Source organism: Sphaerodactylus townsendi, linkage group LG14 (assembly GCF_021028975.2).
Source record: "Sphaerodactylus townsendi isolate TG3544 linkage group LG14, MPM_Stown_v2.3, whole genome shotgun sequence".
Classification (NCBI taxonomy): Eukaryota; Metazoa; Chordata; class Lepidosauria; order Squamata; family Sphaerodactylidae; genus Sphaerodactylus; species Sphaerodactylus townsendi.
Window position 1 is genome coordinate 21,239,680 of NC_059438.1, and position 21,465 is coordinate 21,261,144.

Sequence of the window (21,465 nt, forward strand, 5' to 3'; positions counted from 1 at the left end):
GCCTTTATTATTTTGTGCATTATTGAACATGGTACTTCGATACAACAGCATTTATAGTTCATTGAACAACTATCATCAAACTTTCAAATGGATGGGGGCAGGGAAGCAGGGCTAAGCAGTTGGGTCAGGTGGAGCATTCTACAACAAAGAAGGTCCAGCATGCTTTGTTTTGTGGGGGAGGAATATACAATCCACTAACATCTTTACATGAACCAGATTGTGCCGTCAAAGGATCTTTTTGTACTGAGTACCAGCATCTTTTGTTCACGTCCCATGGGAGAAACTGGTGAAAATCAGCACAACCTTATGCATGAGTACCGGCAACTTGTTTTTAAAACACTGGAGTCATCAGAATGTTTCGTTTATTAACATTTCCTCCTCTTAATATGAATATGTCAGAGGTGGGAGCTGATGGATATGTCCACATGCCCATTCAGGACAGCTGGCCGTGGGAAAGGGCTCTACTGCACTAGACTCAGTGCAAACAACCAAGAATATATGTGTGTTTTAACTGACTTGAATTACTTCACTGGTACATTTTAATTAGTGTGGTATTTTTAATTGTTATTGTCTGCTTGGTTTTATTTTATTGTTGGGAGCCTCTCTGAGCATCCTGCGAAGAGAGAGCTGCTTACCCTTGTGAGAGAGACTCAAAGGACGATGCAGTGAATGGTTGGCGGAGCAGCTGTCTATTTCCTGGTGGGGCCTGGGAAGAAGAAGTGGTGTAGCGTTCTTGTTAAAATGGCTGTTGGAGTTGTTGTGAGGGCGTGCAGGCCCAACGTGTATGCATCAGATTTAAATAAACACAATGAGCTCCTTTGCAAGTGACTGAAATCAGTTCTTTGAGGACTGTCTAGAGGATCTTCCTAAAGCCGCACTGTGGCTCTCAGTAGGGATGCCAACATCCAGGCGGGACCTGGAGATCCTCCGGAATTGTAGCTCATCTCCAGACTACAGAGATCAGTTCCCCTGGAGAAAATGAATCCTTTGGAAGGCAGACTCTCTGACGCTGTACCCCAGTGAGGTCCTGGTCACCTCCGGGCTCCATCGCCAAATCTCCAAGAGTTTTCCAAACCTGGATCTGGCAACCCTACCCCCACCTCCCAATTCCCTGCCAGTGAGCTGGGTGGACCTGACAACCCTGCCCCATAGTTCCAACACTGTTGCATGATCATGTGCCCATCATGTGTTGCTGTAAAGGTCGGAGGGGGAGAAGGCAAATTTTTTTTTGTTCTTATTTGAGTTTAAAGAAACTTGGTTTTTGGAGATGCTGAGGAATAATGATCATGAATCTGTTTTGTTTACTTCCTTCCCAGCACTCAGCTACTAGTCCCCAGAAGACGTTTGGGAGTGGAGACTCATAAAGCAGCATTCAGCAATATGATGATGCCATTTCCAGTCATACAACCGGAAATTACATCACGGCATTGCCAGATGCCCTAGCATTCCACAGTTTCCTTGGGTGAATGCAAGAGGACTCAGCGATGTGCTGACATCATTTCAGATATTGCAGGGTGGAAATGATGTTGTCACATTGCTGAATGATACTCTGGTACCCTGCTTTTCCCTTCCCACTTGCCGGAGCGAGACTGGACAATCGGGAGAGGGGCAGCAAACGACGGTGCTACTTTTCCTTGCGAGGGTGGATTTTTAAAAAAATCCAGCATAAAACACCTGGTAAACAATGCAATAGGACTAAGATTATAGAATTAGGAAACAAGGCAACCAAAACACTATAATGCAGAAACTGGATTACAAAGAAAGAAGTCAGGAAAGGCATATACAACAAACATTGCAATAGGCTACATTTAGGACATTTCCCAACTGAAATAGGTTTGAAAGGTGGGTAATTCTCATTGGATGGAATGGGAATGCATCACCTGACACAGGTGATTTCCAGACTGGACTTCTAGGCTAGGCTGAGAGAGAATGGTTGGCCCGAAGTTGTTCAGTGAGCGTCCACAGCAGAATGGGGATTTGAGCAGACATTTTTTCTTTCAAAGATGGATGACAGCTAGAGCAGGAAGGCCTTAGTTTCATTATTTGGCTTATGTTAGAAAATATATGTCCCACTTTTATGCTTATTAAGTGCTCAAAGGAGTTTACAAGTAGTAAATTAAAGTAGGGTTTTGTTTATAGCAATATTAAAATATCAAAACTCATACTGTAATCCTAGGATGACATTAGCTGTCACCCTGTCCTGTTGAAAGCAAAATTGAACTTATGTTCAGTGTAGGAGCGCAGAAACAAATCTGGTTCACCAGATAAGACTACCCCACTAAGGCTTTGGCCCCTTCCAGATGGAGAGAAGCAGCCACAGCCAGGTTGGTGTTCTTCAGGTAGCATCAGGCACACTTGGGCTTGCCAAGGCAGAAGGGCAATTCCGGAGCAGGAACCAGAATGTTCCCAAAGACAGGCTGGTAGTTCTCCGGCAGGACTTGCAGATTCTGCACCATTATCTCAAGCACGTTGTTGCGAATTTCTTTAGAGACGTCACCCCGCACTTCTAGGAGCATGGAAATGTGGTCGTCACTGTGGGGGGAGAATAAGACAGATGGCAAATTACCTCTCCTTGGCCCTCTTGCTGACAATCACTCCCCAAGTGTCTTCAGAAGCCCCAAAAGTCCACTACTTCACCTTGTTTCCTCAGCTGCCCCTCAGTCACACAGATGTTCAGAATCACAACAGGCAATTTCCACTTCCAGTTTGGGAAACCAAGTTCCAACTTGGCTGCCTCTAGGTGTGGGCATGAATAGGGTTACCAGCTCTGGGTTGGGAAATACCTGGAGATTTGGGGGTGGGATTTGGGGAGAGGGGGGAGCTCAGCGGATTATAATGCCATAGAGCATAGGTGTCAAACTCGCGGCCCTCCAGATGTTATGGACTACAGTTCCCATCATCCCCATGCCAACATCATGCTGGCATGGGGATGATGGGAACTGTAGTCCATAATATCTGGAGGGCCGCGAGTTTGACACCTGTGCTGTAGAGTCTACCCTCCAAAGCGGCCATTTTTTCCTGGGGAACTCATCTTGATTGCTCAAGGATCAGTTGTAATATTGGGAGATTTCCAGGTGCCATCTGGAGGTGGGCAACCCTTTGCTGGCAATAAAAAGCAGCATGGAAACTGCATCCACCTGTCTTGTTCCCTTACTGCATACTCTGCAGCTGTCCCACCCCTGCCCCTACATGCTGTGCCTTGGTACTCCCCCATTAGATGTAGGGACCCAGAAAAAAACCTGGAAGAAATGGAAGAAAAAACCCTAATATTTTTCATGAGGTCTTTAAAATATTTTTTCCAATGAAAATATTGGGAAGTCAAGGGAATGCTGGAAAAAACCCTCCTATGAAATAGTTCCCCTTTTCAAATGAGTGAAATGTTTTTAAAGAGCAGGTGGGCATGCTGTAAACACATACCGCTCTTAACTACAAGATGTATTTTTGCACTAGAAGGAAAAGTGGAGAAGTGGGGAATCAAACCCCATCTTCATGAAGATAGCATGCAGAACTTTGATTGTTTCTGTGGCCCTTTTGACCTGACTCTTCTCTTGTGGTTGACGTTTGCACGTCTTCCTCAAACCAGTATGACACATATAGCCGCAGACTGGGTAAAGTAGCTTATTGCCTATATTGCTAAAGGTGGGGAGATCAGATGGGGCAGAAACTGCACGGAAGCCTCAGCAGAAAGCTCTGGAAATTTCACTGAGAACTGAGTTCTCTCTAACCCAGGGGTAGGGAACCTGCGGCTCGAGAGCCGCATGCGGCTCTTCTGCCCTTGCACTACGGCTTCACAAGCTGAGCCGCCGGCCCCATCCTTGCCCACCCTGCAGGCAGAAAGGCAGGCGCACCAACTGCCTGCGGTTGGCTGGGTCGCGCCGTGGGCTTCCCCTCTCGCCCGCCCCATTTGAGCGGGGCGGGTGCTTTCCCGGCGGCCGGCAAGGCCGAGCCACTGACCCCATCCTTGCCCGCCCTGCAGGCAGCAGGGCAGACACATCCTTGCGCTTCTCAGAATGAGCGGAGTAAAAGGTAAAAAAAAAACCCCCTATATATATATATAGTGTTATCTTTATTTTAAATGTCAAAAATTATTTGCGGCTCCAAGTGTTTTCTTTTCCCGTGGAAAACGGGTCCAAATGGCTCTTTGAGTGTTAAAGGTTCCCTACCCCTGCTCTAACCAGTAGCCACAGAAAGGAGAAGACAGCATTTGACTGTGCAGAGCTGTGCAGATCTTAGTACTATCTCCTTGTGTAAACAAATATGCATTTTATTTACCAGAAATCTGAAGAAAATTGGTGTACAGAGGCAAAAAAGAGCGCCAGACAAGTTGGGCCCACATGAGGCACAAAATCATCTGGATGTTCTCCTTTATGGCACGGGCTTCCTGTTTAGTGTTGCCAATTCCTGGCTGGTAAATTCCTGGAGATTTGGGGGATAGAACTAGGGGAGGGAGTTGGGAGGGACTCCAGCAGGCTATAGTGCAGTGGTGGCAAACCTATGGCACTCCAGATGTTCAAGGACTACAATTCCCATCAGCCCCTGCCATAATGGCCAATTGACCAGGCTGGCAGGGGCTGATGGGAGTTGTAGTCCATGCACATCTGAAGTGCCATAGGTTTGCCACCACTGCTATAGTGCCATAGAATCCACCCACCACAGCAGCCTCCAGGGGAAGTGATCCCTGTAGCCTTCAGAGCAGTTGTAATTCTGGGAAATCTCCAGGTCACAGCTGGAGGTTGGCAACCATGTTCCTGTTTTTCCCTGAATAATGGCATCCACATGTGGAAGTAGGTAGACCACACCAACTACTGAGAGCTGTATTTCCTTTGGCAGGTGCCAGATGGCGGTACAGCTAACTTCCTAATATTTGGGTGCCTTACCTGATGTCAGGATATTTAGTCACGAGTCCCAGCACTTCCAAGCTGAGCAAAGTGGGATCCTTGAGGCTGATCAGCTCCTGGAGATCAGCAATCACGTTGAGGGTCTGATCGCTCTCCTTCAAGCCCTGGAGAAAGAAACAGGCGCTGAGGAGTCAGTGGGTTGGACCCTATCTGCACCCCACCATTCCACTGAGCAAATTAAATTAGCTTCCTACGGAAAACTGCTGTGGTCAATTACCATCTGGTCTGTATTTTGCCCTTTCTGAGAGCAGTGATGGACCATCATCTCCAGGTCTTTTTGGATATCTCATCTGTTCTGGACCCTTTTCTGTTTGGATTCAGTCTGGGATATAAGGTTGCCAGCTTCAGGTTGGGAAATCCCTGGATATTTTGGACGTGGAGCTTGAGGAAGGTGGGTTTGGGGAGAAGAGGGACTTCAGTAGGGTATAATACCATATGGTCCATCTTTCATTTTCTACCGATGAACTGATCTCCATGCAACAATGATCTGTTACATGGAGATCAGTTGGATCTTTGTTGCATGGAAATCAGTCTTAATGTTAATCAGTCTTAATCAGTCTTTGTTGCATGGAAATCACTGGCTCCCAGTTGAGTTCTGGATCGTCTTCAAGGTATTGGTTTTAACCTTTAAGGCCTTGCGCGGCCTGGGACCCTCGTACCTACGAGACCGTCTGGCCCCATATGTCCCACGTCGGTCCCTGCGTACTGCGGAGGCCAATTTGCTGGTGATCCCCGCCCCCTCTATGATGCGGCTGGCCTCCACCAGAGCCAGGGCTTTTACGGCCCTGGCCCCTGCCTGTGGAATGCTCTCCCTCCAGCTGTCCGGGCCCTGCGGGACCTCAATGAGTTCCGCAGGGCCTGTAAGACTGAGCTTTTCCACCGGGCCTTCGGGGAGACCAGCTGCTGATGTGGGTGCCCATAACAAACATGCTGTGAAACATTCTAGACCCACTGTCCCTCTCCTAAGAGGAGTTTAATAGTCGGATGCCATCTATTTTAAACTTAAACTTAAATTGGGTTTGATAGCTGAATGCTGCTGCATTTTAAGTCTTAATTCAATTTTATTTGTTTTATTGTCTGTCTGTTAGTGTTGTACACCGCCCTGAGCCCTCCGGGGGAGGGTGGTATAAAAATGCAAGAAAATAAATAAATAAATAAATAAATAAATAATAGCAGGAGATCAGCACCATCTGGGATATGGGACTGAAATGGTGTGGGGCGGGGGGGGGGGGGGCACACACACAAAAGCAGTCCACTCAAACTCCGGAGAATCTTCAAAGGGAAGATTTTGAGGATGAAGTTTCCAAGTTGTGGCTCCCTCTTGCTGATTCTGCGCAAGCCTGGCCAGCAGAGTCAACCCACCTTTCAAAAGAAACTCCTGGTCTCTGCTAACCCTTTCCCTGGAGAAAAAACAAGCTATTCCCTTCTCTCACCAGGGTACAGAAGAGCTGCTTCAGCTGAGAGGCGTCCTGCAGCATCCGCCTGCCCATCTGGTCTCTCTCCTCTGTGTTCCGGCACACAATTTTCTTCTGCAGCAGCGCCTTCACGTACTGGCTCATAACCACGTGCTCAGAATCCACAAGGAGATCCTAAACATCAAGGGGGGAAAGACTTGGTTCATTCATTCTGGCTACTTCTGGTGGAAGCTGGTCTAAGGGGAGGGCAGAAACGTGGGGTATAAATGCTTCAAAAGAAATAAAAATAAAGAGTCCAGGGCCCTTTCCCCACTCACCTTTGCCCGAGGGTTGCTGCGGGCAATTCCCGGCGCGCGCAATTCCTGCCGTGCGCCCTGGCTTCCCCACGACCCCGTGCTCTGCGCGGGGTCGTCAAAAGGCGCCATTTGAAAAGGCGCCAGAAATTCCGCGCGTCGAGGGGGCGCGAGAGAAGCAGCGTCGGGGCGGCTGCGTTCTCGCCGCCCCTGAAGTGGGGAGGGCAGCTGAACCCCGCGCTACTTGAGGAGAGTAGCGCGGGGCTTAAGGAAAGTGGGGAAAGGGCCCAGGTTTAAATCTCTGGCAACTCCAACATAGAAAGATGTTGGGGCTTGGGAAATTTTTTTCTCCTGAAATCTTGGAGAAATGCTGCTAGTTAGTGTACAGCGCTTAATGCACCGATCTGATGCTGTACAAGGGTTAGGGTTCATATGTTCAACACATGCACGGTGGATCTGGACATCCAGCTGGTATTAGGGACACCTGCAGAGGACGGCTGTCTTCAAAGGCCAGATGTCAGCCAGCTAGCAGCAAAGGATTCTCCCCACCACCATTACCCCCAGACCTTACCGTGCTGAAAGGTTTGCGAGCCCTGCAGAAGACTTTCACGTGGGTATCGATCACCTCACATATGTTACGCATCATTTGGGGGTCAGATAGCCAGTGGCGGGAAGGCAGCTGTACAAACAGTGGCTGGAGCAGAAAGGGATATCTCCGTACGTTTAAAGAAAAATGTATATCTCCTCTTCCCTTCCTTTGAAAAGGAAGCTCACGGCAGCTTACAAAGCAACCATAAAAATACAGGCAACCCTCATATACAACAGCATAAATAATATATGCAATGTGTATCATAAAATCGGGAAGAAATACACAGGAACAGATTTTGAGCCTGAAGAGACCTGTTCAAATTATATATTTTAATGTGCAGCACTGCAAGTTCAAAGTCTAATGGTCTTCTCCTGGGAATTCCAGTGGTCCAAGCTGCTGTAGCAAAACCAAACAGAAGTCCTGTGGCACCTTATAGACGAACAGCATTTATTCCAGCAGGAGCTTTCATGAGCCAGAATTCACTACTACTGATTCGGACTGCATCCAGACTGACCTCTGTCTCACAGAAGCTCAGTAAATGTTAAGTGTTTACGGTGCCATTGGACTTCTGTTTTGATGTCTTGGGTCTGAAGGCACAGAGGGAAACTGAAATGGCCTAGTTCGGCTTATGTGGAGACCACATCTTCTTCCTTCTGTTAGAAATAGGTACCTGCAGATCTGCTAGCAGCTCATCCAGTAACAGCCGGCATGCCTTCTTCTGGGCCTTCTCCAGGGCGGCCTTCAGTGAGGACGGAATCTTGTGGGACTCTGAGAAGGATGCCCCTTCCGTACAGAGGACTGAGACTGAAGTGCTGCCCATTGAGAGGAAAGGAAGAGTTGGGAAGTGGGCTTGTTGCAGAGTGCCAAGGGTCTGGGGATGGGATGGCAGCCATGACAGGAGAAGTGCCAATCACTGGCTGGGTGAGTACCTGAGAGCCAGACAGTTGTTGATGGTTGACAGCATATATGGGGCATAGCACTTGGATGCAGCAGGCTCTTGTTGATGTTCTCTGTTGAATTCCGACAGGGCCTCAGTAAGGCTGCAGAGAAGAACGACAGTTACAAGGGCATCTTGTTCACCTAGTTAGATCTCTGCCTTCTCATGAGTGTAAAGATTAGCACATGAGCTTGGAAAACTCATGAAGATTTGGGAGGTGGTGCCTGTGGAGACATCACCTGGGGAAGAGAAGGAGCTCAACATGGATGTTATGTAACTCTAGGACTTCCATTTCTCCCAGACTCTATGATATACCTCTATACTTGCCATTTTCTTCAGGGGATATCTTTGGTCTGAAGATCAGTTGCTCACTAAAGACTTGTGATTCAAGGGAATCCTTGAAGAATCCTTCCCCAAAGTAATAGCCAATTAGAGTAGGAATGGGGTTACCAAGTCCAAGTTGGAAAAGACCTTGGTGTGATATAATGCCATAGAGTCTACCCTCCAAAGCAGTTGTTTGCTTCAGGGCAACTAATCTCTTTTGTGACTCCAGGAGATCTCCAGGCCCTACCTGGAGATTGGCAACCCTAGCGATCCAAACAGCCTTTACTGGCTGCACTTACAGAGTCCTTTCCATGCCCTCTAGAGCAGCAGTCTCTGACCTTTTGAGCCTGCAGGCACAATTGGAAATCCTGGTAGGTGTAGCAACAAAATGGCTGCCACAAAATGGCTGCCACAGGAGGTACAGCCAACCACAGAATGATTGCTATAGCTTTACTTCAGTAGCACAGTACAGATTCTTGTGATGTGGTAGCAGCTGTTGCCATCGCAACATTTTAAAAATTGCACAGCCAATCAAATCTCCAGGAGTCAGTCAGAAGCCTTGCCATGCAAAAACCCTACCTGACCCCACCCATTTCTTGAAAACACTTGGCAGACACCAAGGAGAGCTTGATGGCATCTGCAGGCACCATGTTGGGGATACCTGCTCAAGAGGGTCCTTTCCCAGCATGACAACCACTCTCCTCTGTTTCTGGACCCCCACTGAAGAGGCAGTAGAGGGACAACTGACCTGCCCAGAAAGGCTTCCAATTCTGCCAGAGCCATGCTGCGCACCTTCTGCAGGAGATTATCTGAGATGAGGGAGGCCACTCGGATGTTCTCATCTAGCATCTGACATGCAAGAGGAAGAAAGGGAAAGAGATGAATGGGAATCAAAACCCCTGACCTTCCTTCTGCAGCCGGGTCCCCCTCTCCTCCCCTACATGGGTCTTCTTCTGGCCCACTTCTTCTCACCTTCATAACAATGATGGGCAGAGTGGTCTGGAAGCAGCCTTGGTAGTCTGACTCAGGCTCTGTGTCGCTGAACCACTCTTTGAACTCTATCTCCAGGGTCTTCTGCATCCATTCAGCAATGCTAGCCTAGAGAACCAAACAAAAGACCTTCTCAGCCAAGTCTACAAACTTGTAGTGGGTGCCATGAGGCCAGGCGCAAAATGCTGGGAGGTGCCAAGTCCTGGGCAACGGAGGTAGCTGCTTCTCAATGGCTGCTGTTTAAATACACAGGGGTGATTTCACCAGAGTTCTTCTCATGCGCTTCTTTTTCAGTGTGGCAGAGTTAGGGCACTGGGAGAGAGGAAACACCTGGAGTTCTACCTCGCTTGGCCAAGAAGCTGTGCTGAGGAAACAGGATGTTTTAATCTGCTGTTGACCCTTCCTTACCTGCACTTTGACAACATATGTCTCTTCCAGGTAATCTATCAAGTCCGCAGCAAGCAGGGGCCTCAAGGTAGAAACATCCACTTCGGGGAGAAGGTTTGGGTGTGCCATCATTTCCGCACTGTGGAACAACAAGGCATGTTAGGATTAGACATTTTTCAGTGCCAACCGCTCCTTCCTCCCTTACAGCATGCGTAGGCTTGGCTGTGCAGTGCATCCCCATTGCAGAGTTATATAATGATGATCACTTTTAAACTGTGACGGATTTGCCTATAGGCTTGGCAGGCTGAAGCCTAGGGCCTCAAAATTTAGAAGTCTCTGACTAAAGTGTATAATATTTTTGTGGCGCTTCCCCTTCCCTCCCCGGGCCTTCAGGTGTGGGCTCCTTCCCTCCCTCCCTTTCCTGGGGGCTGACTTCCCCAGAGGTGTTCTCTTCCTGTTGGCCCGGAGGGCCAAGAAACAGTTTTGCCCACAGGGCGCCTCGTGACGTAGGCTGCCCCGCCCTGGTACCCAAACCTCACCACCCAGGTCCCCGGTGGCTTCCCTCCCTTGGACTGGCTGTAGTTCCTTCACTAGCAGCCAGTTGTAGTTAGGCCTGCAGTCTCGCCCTGGCCAGTTGCTTCACTGAGCCTTTGACTGCTTCTCCACGGCAAGCCAGCTCCCTGGCTTGCCCGCTCGTCCTCCTCCCTTCCTGAGATTCCTCTCTCATTAGACAGTCCCTCTTCCCTCCCTGAGATTCCTCTCTCACTAAACCGTCCCTCTTCCCTCCCTTCAACAGCCCGCTGCAGTGGCAGCTCTTGAGGTCTTGGGCTCCCTTCCTTAAATAATCTTTCTTGCTCCAAGGTCCTCCCCCTCCCCAGCTGCCGCCTCTCTGAGCTGAGCCAAGCCGGCTCAGCTGTGTTTCGGGCGCGGCCAGGTCTCTGCTCTTTCCCCACTTCCACATTCCTGGCTGCTGGCTGGATGCAAGGTCTCCCCCATGGCGGCGCGTCTCTTTCCCGATCGCTGGTAAGTCTGGGTGCGGGGAGGGAGGGGGCGGGCGTCCCAAATGCCGGGACTTCGCCCGCACCCGGACAATTTTTGACTTGTGCACTGCCCCTCCCCCGGTGATTTCTGTTCAATCTGCTGCTGCACATGTGTTGTGCATATTAGCCACATGTGTGATGTGATCTGCCTTGAGTCCCTGTGAGATGGGTGGACTTCACACCAACCTTCCTAGACTCCAACTCCAAATCTTGAGGAATTTCTCAAACTGGAGTTCAAAACACTGTCTATCTTCCCCATCTACATTTCAAAACCTCATCTACACTTAAAAATTAGTTGTCCCTGTTGCCTTCCCTGTCTATGACCACAGCATCCTAGAGTATTGGTACTGACCTAGGGTAGACATGGAGAGCCCAGTGAAGGACAGCAAAGATCTCCTGCTTGTCCACGTCGTGAGTGAGGATTTGATGGAAGTGGTGCGTGAGGCTCTGGTGATACATGGCAGCAAAGGTCGAGAGTATGTTGTAGTGAGGCGGGCAGCATTGGACCATTAGATCTTTCACAATGCACAGTTCAGCCAGGATGGCACTCTGCAAGGAAGCCAAGTACTTGGAGAGGGACCATCCCTGGGCCTCTCTGGGTACAGTCTGGAAGTGGGCGGCCACTATGGTGTCCTGGATGACCTGAAAGAACTTCTGCCGCCAGCCCTTTGGCCGTCCTGGTGGGAGGAAACCAGGGACCTGTGATCTTCGCAGCAGCACAGCATCGATGCCCTCTTCTCGCTCGATAATGCGCACAGCAGAAACAAAGAGGGAAGGGTCCTCCAACATCAGCTTCAACCCATGGGCCACAATATGCCATAGCTGCTGGGCCAGGGCCTTATTCAGTTCCTGGAGGCCCCCAAAGTAGGATTCTATGCTGGCCAGGTAGGAAGGGCTGAGCAGGTTGTGGTCATGCAGTTGGGACAGGATGCCACCTTGCAAGCTCTCCAGGTTCATGAGCCCCATGTGAGCTTCCAGAAGATGCTGACGTTGCAAGAGGTTGAAACTCTCAGAAAGGAGTTTGTGAACTGTGCAAGGAAGAGGAGAAGGAACAAGGAGAAGATGTTCAAGGTCTCAAGATTGTGAACTGGACGCTGAAGGAAATTTTGAGGGGGACCAGCTACCTCAAGTGTCTTGGAAGAAGGGGTAGGATTTCCTACCTGTAGATGAGGCCTGAGGATCCCCCAGAACTACAGCTGACCTCCAGATGACAGATATGAATTCCCCTGGAGAAAATGGCTGCTTTGGAAGATTCTATGGGATTACACTCTGCTAAGGCTCCACCCCCCAAACCTAGTCCTCCCCAGGCTCCACCCACAATCTTCAGGAAAGTCCCAAACCAGAACAGGCAACTCTAGGAAGAGGTGAGAGAACAAAAATGTCAACGAGAGTGACAGAAATGATGCAGACCTAGAAAATAAGTATCATATCACCAGTTTTGCTGCCTAGATAGAAGATTGTTTATTTAATTCATTTCTGCTCTACCTTTTTTCCCAAATAGGGACCTAAAGTACTTTTTACAATGTTCTCTTTCCCTCCATTATATCCTCACATCTACCATATGAAGTACATTGAAGCTGAGAATGTGTGACTAGTCCATGATCACCAAAATATGGAACAGCAAAGATTCAAACTTTGGGCCTCCCACATTATAGTCCAACTGCTACCCCATATAATGAATCAGTGAGTTGAATCAAGCAGTCATTTTCTCCTTGGAAGGTTACTTTAATTGCAGTCACTCCATGTTGGATATGCACTGGCTTTAAATGGGAAAAAAACCCCAAACGCTAACATTGTTAACATATGAATGATAAGTTTATAAGGACTTCCATCATTTTTCACATCTTTGTAGAACGTTGAATCAATCCATCAAATAACTCAATGGCCATTGATTCACGTGTGGTCACCTTAGTTTTGATCGTACATTCCCTTCGAATTTGATTCTCGGTTACACATTCGTTTTCCCCTTGTTGGCAGTCACCCCGTCCATAGATCAGAGAATCCCCACGGTTTCAGAATTCTCTTACGGAGTGACTTTTTGTCTCCCTTTGGAGGGAAAGTGAAGGAGATGACCATGCATGAAGCTTTCCTTGATTTTTCTTGCTCTTTTTCGCCTTTGTCTGCCCATACCAAAGTAGCTCCTCTCACGCTTTTTGATGGGGGCCAGCAGGCCACCCTTTCAGGACAACCAGAGGAGTTTCTTCTTTATTTTCATGGAAAAGGTCTATCGCTGGAGCAGTGAATCCAGTGAAATAGATAAGGCTGGGTTTGTTAACAAAGCTTTTGCCAGCCTTCCTTTTTATAATTATAATTATAAATTATTATTATTATTATTATTATTATTATTATTATTATTATTATTATTATTGGATTTAATATACCGCCCTATCCCCGAAGGGCTCCTTGTCTCCTCATCACCAGCTGTCACTGCCTTTTTTCTTTCCTCCCTTCCTCCCCAGACTCCTGCAAGACAAGTTTTTATTGCTCAGCATGGCAGACTCTGTTTTTTCTTATCAGCTGGCAGGTCTATGAACTAACGCTACACCAAATACAACAACAACAACAACAAAAAGGTGGCAGGCAACCTCCCCAAATGGAGGCTGTAGGGAAACAGCAGGAGACAGATGGGCAAAATGGTGGATTAGTTTGGATAAAGACACTTCACAGGAGGGTGTCTTATATAAACAAAAAACCATGGGGGGAAAGAAGAGTGTAAACAGGAAAATTCTACTTCAAAGCAAACTTAGGGAACGATGGTTATTCAGCTGTGTGGTAAGTAATGCATACACGAATAGAAGAAAATTCCAACCAGCTTTTGGTAGCCTGTGAGTGGAAGATGTCTTTTGCTTCCTTCTATTTCTATTTCTACTTCTGCTGATGTGTGATTGTGTTTGTTTTTTAAATCTGATGTAAACAACTTTGAGTCCCATTGATCAGGGGACAGATTACAAACATTTCAGATAAATAGATAAAATAGCCAGATGCCTGTTTCAGGAATTATTGTGGCTGTTTTCAGCCACTTTCTTTAAAGACTTCTGAATAGTCACTAATTTATCCCCTGCTGTTCTTCCCAAAGTAGTGTACATCATTCTCCCCTCCCTCGTTTTGTCTTCACAACAAACCTGAAAGGTAGGTTAGGCAGACGGAGGGTGACTGGCCCCAGGTCACCCAGCAAGCTTGCATGACAAAGTGAGGATGTGAGACTGCAGACTTTAGTCCAGCTCTCTGACCACTGTACCACACAGGCTCATGTGCTAAAGTTTCACAAGACAGGGGTTAAAAATGTATACCTGCTGTTCAGTGACTTCAGAGTTTCCTTGCAGTGGTGAAAAAAGAAAGAAAGAACCATGCTCCAGAACCCACCCTCAGAACAGCACGGTGGAGGAACCGTGCCAAGAATGCCTCACCTGAGAAAAGCTGCGGCAGTGTGCTGACAACCGAACCAAGCTGGGTGTGTTCCAGCGCCACTTCCCGTAGCAGCTGCAGGCTCTGGAAGGATCCTGCGCTGGACGCCAACTCCTGCTGCACGCTTTCCAGGGCTTGCCTCACATGATGAATGTCGGCCAGGGCTGAATGGAGCTGCTCCAAGCCTGTGCTCATCCCCTCTAGGTAGGACTGCACAGTAGACTATGGACAGGGCAGAGTGAAAGTAGAGTAGCAAGGCAGGCGTTCACACCTGACAGGCAGTATTAGAGGGGATATTAAATACTAGGAGAAGGGATATGGCTCAGGGGCAGAAGAAGAAAAAGTTTGGATTTGTACTCCACATTTCTCTCCTGTAAGGAGACTCGAGGCAGCTTACAAACTCCTTTCCCTTTTTCTCCCCACAACAGGCACCTTGTGAGGTAGGTGGGTGAAAGAGTCCCGAGAGAACTGTGACTGGCCCAAGGTCACCCCATCAGGCTTCATGTGTAAGAACAAGAAAACAAATTCCGTTCACTAGACGAGAGTCCACTAATGTGCAGGAGTGGGGAAACATAAGCAGTTTATCAGATAAGAGTCCTCTGCTCGTGTGGAGAAGTGGGGAATCAAACCGGGTTCTCCAGATTAGAGTCCACTTCTCTTAACCACTACACCACACTACTTTCTGAGGTAGGCAGTATTTGCTTTTCATCAATTCGGTATGTGATGCGATTCTTTTAACATCGCAGAAAGCCCTAGAACAGTGGTGGCGAACCTTTGGCACTCCAGATGTTATGGACTACAATTCCCATCAGCCCCTGCCAGTATGGCCAAGTGGCCGGGCTGGCAGGGGCTGATGGGAATTGTAGTCCATAACATCTGGAGTGCCAAAGGTTCGCCACCATGGCCCTAGAAAGAATACTGGGTAGCCTGCTCGAGTGTTTTTATCCTAAAAATGCACTCCAGGATAACCTATGCGGAAATCTGTGTGACCGATCAATACAAAATCAGCTCTGGAAAATTAATGAATAGTTAAAACGAAAATATATGCATATAGCATAACATACATAAATTGAAAGGGAGCAAGGAATATTAAAGCCCTCCTCCCTCAAACGAGCAGAGTCGAGACTAGGGCATATGGATAAACAGGAATACAACCATGCAAGGACTGGGTTTTTAAAACCAGAGTGACCCAGAGGTTCTGGGAGGTATGCCTCTGTTGTTGTGATCGCCCACCTTTATACGGGACTGGATGGAACTGTTGCGTTGCAGCTCCCGGATCCGATAGAACCCCAGACCCCTCAGTTGCTCTGTCCGATAAAATATCCCTGATGCCCATTTCAAGGCAGCGCCTCTTGCTAATTTTTCAGCCTTTTCCACTTCCGGCCATTCCTCCTCTGAAAGAGAAAAACAGACTCGAGGAACGAACCTTGACGAGACAGGAAAATCTCTTCCACCCCAGCTGCTTCCCTGCATGCAGAAAGGAAACAGGATGCGACTGTCTGGGAATGAATAGTCAATGGGCAGAACTGAGGGCCTTTTGCTGGAGAAGCAGAGAGAAGGAGCTTAACCCTTTCCTTGTTAGGGTTGCCGGGTCCTCCCTAGCTACCAGAAGGGGTGTGTGTGTGGGGGGGCAGGTTGGGGGGGGCAGGTTTGCCAGATCAAGGTTGGGAAATTCCTGGAGATTCTGGTGGAGCCTGGGGAAGTCTTGGACCTCAGGGGGGTTGCAATGCCATTGAGTCCACTCTCAAGGCACCCATTTTTTCTCTCCAGATTTCTGTAGTCTGGAGATGAGCTGTAATTCTTCTGGATCCCAGGTCCCCTATGGAGGCTGACACCCCAATTCCGCACCGATCTGGTGGCTTCTCCATTGCAAACAGAGAACCCCTCGAGTGCTTTTTCTGTTCAAGGAATTCAAACCGCATCTCACCTCTGGGATAAATAAGTTACCCAGGAGTTACCCTGTCAAGATGGCGGATGATGTAAAGAGACTGGTACTCATCCATCCCTCAGGACCAAATCAGATATGACAGCAGAGACCTCTTTGTCCTGTTGCAAGGGTGTGTGCAGGAAGGGGGGGGAGTTCTTTTATGTGAAGAGGGAAGGGCTGTGACTGCTTGCCGGCAGGAGGTACCCGGTTCAGTCCCCAGCATCTCCAGTTTAAAAGGATAAGGTTGTGATTTGAAGGACTTCTGCCTGAGGTAAAGGTAGGGTGAAGCTCTGTGGATGCTTTCAAATGATCTACTCCAGTTTGGATAACAAACCAAGAGCCAACCTCAGTGTGGAGGGAATTCTAGTTTTGTATTTACAAGGATCTGAAGTAAAAGATCATAGGGCAGCCTCTCAAATGTTAAATGTGATCTTCCCCTAGCCCTCTGGTGTGCAGCCTATTCTCCCAGCTCCATTCTCCAGCATGTATGAAGTAGGCCGAAGCCTCCTTTGTTTGGCTCCCAGGAAATCTTCCTGAGTTCTGTTCCCTGACAACACATCATCTCTTGCTCAGCAGAAATTTATCTCCATTCTGTTGTCTGCTTCCCAGCTGGAGGCCCTGACAATAAACAGCCGGAAGATTTATGAACAATATTAATATTGTTGAAGGGTTTTACGGCTACAATCAACTGGCTGTTGTGGTTTTTTGGCCGTTTGCTCATAGAGCATGCATGCCTCTGAAGATACCAGCCATAGATGTGGTCGAAACGTTAGGAGCAAAAACTACCAGACCAGGACCACAAAGCCCAGAAAACCAACACCAGCTGAATTATGAACACTTTTCTTAAAAGGGGAGTTTCATCAGTGACACTGAGGCCTCCTAGTTCTGTCCCTCAACGCTCCCTCACACTAGAGTGGGCAATTTCACTACCATAGAATCACCCAAACAGGTCCTGGTTTCCCATGTTTTGCAATACCTTAACCTCTAATTCGGTTGCCAACCTCCAGGTGGGGCCTGGGGTTTCTTCCAGTAATACAACTGATCACCAGACTACAGAGATCAGTTCCTCCGGAGGAAATTGCCGCTTCGGAGACTGGATTGTCTGGCAAAGTCCCTGCCCAGGGACATTGGTGACGGGCGGAAAATAAATACACAGGAAATTATCACATCCCTGCTTAGCTGCCTTCCTTCCTCAAACCCGGTTCTCCTCAGGCACTGGCCTGTAATCCCCAGGAATTTCTCAAGCTGGAGTTGGCAGCCTCACCCACCGGCCTTCTGGTGGTGTTGGGAATGGGAGCTGCTATTGGGAAGGGGTTGAAGCAAGCAAAGTATAGGGACAGCTACTGTGTGGTTGCCTTGTTGCTACTATGACTAACTCTGCTACTCAAAGAATCCAAATGGGGTGGAAGCAGCCTGGGTCTTACATTACAGCTTGCTTATTTCTAGAAGCTGCAGTCCTTACTGGGGCTCCCTCTCTGTGATTCTCCTCCCCCTACACCCCAAAGAGTGACCTATCCAGAAAACTCTCTCACCCTGTCATGGATGCTGTTTTCCCCCTCAACTAGGAAGGTGTCAGAAGGACAGGGAGTTAACCCTTTCCCCAAAAGACCAAAGGTGGAGACAGCCACAGAGCTAGGAAAGATGCTTCACCCATTACCCTCCTCACCACCTATTCCTGACATCCTGCCAGGTGGTACGGCCACCAGGATCCTCGATCCGTGCCTCCCATTACCTTTGGGGCTGGTGGATTCTTCCTCCTCTGCGGACATGCCCATAGCCTTCACTGCAGTGAGCCTGTTTGGAGTCTAGGGCTGGGCTCCGCTGAGGAAGCACAGCCCAGAGCCAGCTGTAGCCGTTTCCGTCAGTGATACCACTCACATCTCCTCAGGGGCCTGTTCTGTAACGCTGCAGATATACTCAGGATGTAGGAGCAGGAGGGCGGGGAAAGCTGCAAATGGACACTTTAGTTCTTGGGGAAAGCAGAGGCTGCAGCCGCCCAGCAAACAGGGGGCCATGATCCAGGCCATGCACACAAGTATGAATTGTGGTTGCTCTGCATGTATCTCTCTGCTTTCTACTACGCAGTCCTTACTGGGGGAGTGGGAGTGGGAAGTGGGGGAGTGGGAAGGGAGGGGTGGCATGCAAGGGAAAGGGAGGGAGAGGAGGGAGGGAGGGAGGGTGGCATGCAAGGGAGGGGAGGGAGGGGAGGGAGGGGAAGGGGGCCCGGCATCTGGACATGGCCCACCCACCCTAGCAGAGGGAGAGGGAAGGGAGGGGTGGCATGCAAGGGAAAGGGAGTGAGGGAGGGGAGTGAGTGAGGGTGGCATGCAAGGGAGGGGAGGGAAGGAGGGAGGGAGGGAGGTGTGGCATGCAAGGGAGGGGAGGGAGGGGAAGGGGGCTTCAATGTGGATGCTGGGCATAGGTGTCTGTGGAAAATTATCGCCTCTTTTTCTTTATTTATAAATGTTCCTGAGCAAATAAATCAGGAGAGTTAAAGAGATGCACAGATTACTTCTGCTTTTCAGAACTTAACACAGCCAGTTTGAAAACTCCCCTTCCCTTCTCTGGATGTCCTTAAGAAGAAAAAAGAAACCCCCGTGCATTCCATGTGGCTGAACAAGGTGAAGTGCTCCTTCCATTCAAGGAAACGGTCACTTAACATGAATGGGAATCATTCCTGCTACTCACTGTACCGTGCCCTGAACTGCCAGAGTTCCAAGGGAAAGAGAAAACCCCTCCTTGTTTAGCGAGTATAAGCCTAGCCAGTGATACTTCCTATGTGGCCACCAGTGGCCACCATATGGAGTGTGCACAATGCGTTGTAGGAACCAGCATGGTGCAGTCATGGGAAAAGTGTAGATCTAGGATCTGGGTGGCACCTACTGGGCTTTCTCTCAGCCTAACTTATTTTACATAGTTGTTGTTGTAAAGTTGGTGTAAATTGCACCAAGCCTGAAAGGGGTGATACAGAAGGGGGCAGGGGTGGTGTAGAAACCTAATAATAATAATAAAGTTGAAATGGAGGGGGAGAATGAAGTAAGGGAGTTTTCTCCCACTGGGGAGAAAAGTGGAGAATATATATCTAAAATAGACATACATGCATGGGTTAACCCCTTTGTAAAAATCTACTATCTCAGCCTTCATGATACAGGGCAAAAATGTGCCTAATGCCTTCTTACTAGGAGTATGTCTGAGACCTTCATGATAAGGCTGGCATTTGTGGGGGGAGCTGCTGCTGTCGAGTAAGATAACCAGTTCCCAACCAGTGCCATTCTATGGTTCTGATATCAGCAGGAAGCAGTTTAGGACTGAAGGCAGTAATAATTGGAGACCAGGGTAAGGCTAAGAGAGACAAAGGGGGAAATTTTAAAGACGTTAGGCGATCGAGTGATCTACATCCATGCAGACAGCATAATTTGTGGTGACTTCAATATTATCCTTGATGGGGTTGCCTTGTACTTCTGTAAGAGGCCAGTGTGCTTTCGAAATCTATTTGGGAAAATGATTTATTTATTTAGAAAAAGCAACATGGAATCTGCCCTGGGCAATATACAACTCAGTATCAGTAAGCCAAGAACAACATGTCAAGCCAAATAACAAACTCTCAGAAGTGCTGGAGTTTTTGGATTGCCTCCACTGAGCAGGGTGTGCGTGTGTGAACGAGATGGCTTTTGAAGCCCCCATCCAACTCTCAGATGAAGCACCACCTTTTGTGTACAGGGTGCTTTTCAAACTTTCGTTTGTTCTCACTGCTGGCATGCAAGATCATCAGTCCTCATACTTTGCAAATATGAAACTTCAGATGCAATCCAGTGACTAGTCTGCCATTGGCCAAGCAAGCATCTGAAGCCAATTCCTGAGGCCAGGGGTCAACTTTGCTTATGCAATGTTTTGGGGTGCAGGCAATGGTCCTTGTATCCCATCTGGCTGTTAAAAACACAGAATCAATTCCAGGCCTGTGCTTTCCTGGCTAGCTGGCAACTCTTCTAGCCCACCTGTGTAATGTTTATTTATTTCATTTCCATTAACCCGCTTTTCTCACCCAATGGGGTGACCCAAAGAGGCATATACCGGTAACATTTGTTTTCTATTTTATGCTCACAACCACGCTGTGATACCCTTCCCTTTCTTTTGCTTGCACCTTTCACAGCTCCTCTAATCAGACTTCAGGAAACTCCCGTTGTTTCCAATGGGCATTCAAGTCAAGTCGCCCTTCATTGGCGTATCAGCATTAAAAACACACAAAAAAACTCTCCATTTATAACATACTAGAAGATCTTGAGAATCAGCTGCAATACTATAGAAGTCTTACTCTATTTTTGTAGACGCATCTCAATACTGATACGTAGAAATTTGGCTGCTGTATCGGTTATATTATCAGCATCATTATTTAACATGCATACGATTTTTTGGTTGGTCTGATAAACTTTTTTACTTTTGCCAGAACCGGTTGCAAAAGATTTCAGTGGCCATTCCAAAAGTACGTTCTCTGAGGAGCGCTGCGTCCCATTGGCCAGCAGAGGTCGCTGCCGCGAAGAGCTCTTTCCCCGAAGGAGCCCGTTTAGAGGGCGGGTTTTATTTTAAAAAGGGGGCGGGGACAAAAAAGAAAGCGTGCTAGGCCCCGCCCCTTTCTCCCCAAGGTGGCTCCTTTCCTTCTCCTCCCGTCGTGCTGTGCGACGGCCGGAAGCGGCGGCGGCGACGGGGTCACCGCGCGGGGGCTGCACCGGGGACCTCGACGCTGAGGCAGGCGGATGGCGGAGTCCGGGCCTCAGCCGCCGGGGGGCGGCCCCAGCCGGCACGAGAAGAGCCTGGGGCTGCTCACCACCAAGTTCGTGTCGCTGCTGCAGGAGGCCAAGGACGGCGTGCTCGACCTCAAGCTGGTGAGAGGGGGAAGGAGCCGGGCAGCACTCCCGGTGGGGCCGTGCGGGGTCGGGCGTGGGGGGGGGGGGACCGGCAGTGGAGAAGTAGGGGGGGAGTATGGAGCGGTCATGGCAGGTCAAGCTCAGCATTGCCCCCCCCCCCTGGAGTTCATGGAGAAGTGACGGGAGCATGCTCGCGTTGCAGAATGAGACTTATTCCACATGTGTGCTAATGCATTGCAGAATGGGGCTTATTACACATGTGTGCATGTGCAGAATGGGGGTTATTTCACATGTGTGCCAGTGTGTTGCAGAATGGGACTTATTCCACATGTTTATGTGATGTAGGAATGGCATTTAGCTGGACGGTGGTCTCAGTATAGGACTGCACTGATTCCTCC

General features: G+C 48.7%; 2 protein-coding genes across 3 annotated transcripts in view; one reads left to right on the forward strand and one right to left on the reverse strand.

Annotated features, from left to right (window-relative positions):
* EXOC3L1 (exocyst complex component 3 like 1) lies at window positions 1–18,254 on the reverse strand. The gene is made up of 13 exons (XM_048515592.1): window positions 17,938–18,254; window positions 15,512–15,672; window positions 14,281–14,500; window positions 11,226–11,901; window positions 9,855–9,972; window positions 9,429–9,554; window positions 9,205–9,305; window positions 8,125–8,235; window positions 7,866–8,007; window positions 7,178–7,300; window positions 6,332–6,487; window positions 4,878–5,002; window positions 1–2,532 (listed from the first exon to the last, which is right to left on the reverse strand). Exons 1-13 carry the CDS (start codon window positions 17,978–17,980, stop codon window positions 2,346–2,348), a joined length of 2,289 nt encoding a protein of 762 aa, XP_048371549.1. The 5' UTR covers window positions 17,981–18,254; the 3' UTR covers window positions 1–2,345.
* The window catches only part of E2F4 (E2F transcription factor 4), a 26,467-nt gene continuing 15,840 nt past the window's right edge, over window positions 10,839–21,465 (forward strand). Inside the window, exons 1-2 of one of the 2 annotated variants that reach the window (XM_048515594.1) lie at window positions 10,839–10,856; window positions 20,650–21,085. In XM_048515594.1, coding sequence (XP_048371551.1) covers window positions 20,957–21,085 — 129 coding nt within the window. In that variant the 5' untranslated portion in view covers window positions 10,839–10,856; window positions 20,650–20,956. Of the gene's footprint in view, window positions 10,857–19,243; window positions 21,086–21,465 lie in introns of those variants that run through there. The other variant, XM_048515593.1, reaches the window with a different exon arrangement.

Coding starts and splice junctions, on each gene's coding strand:
- EXOC3L1 (XM_048515592.1), bottom strand. CDS start 17,980: ATGGGCATGTCCGCAGAGGAGGAAGAATCCACCAGCCCCAAAG. Junction 8,008..8,124: donor AACAACTGTCTGGCTCTCAG/GTACTCACCCAG, acceptor CTCAATGGGCAG/CACTTCAGTCTCAGTCCTCT. Junction 7,301..7,865: donor AGCTGCTAGCAGATCTGCAG/GTACCTATTTCT, acceptor TTTCTGCTCCAG/CCACTGTTTGTACAGCTGCC.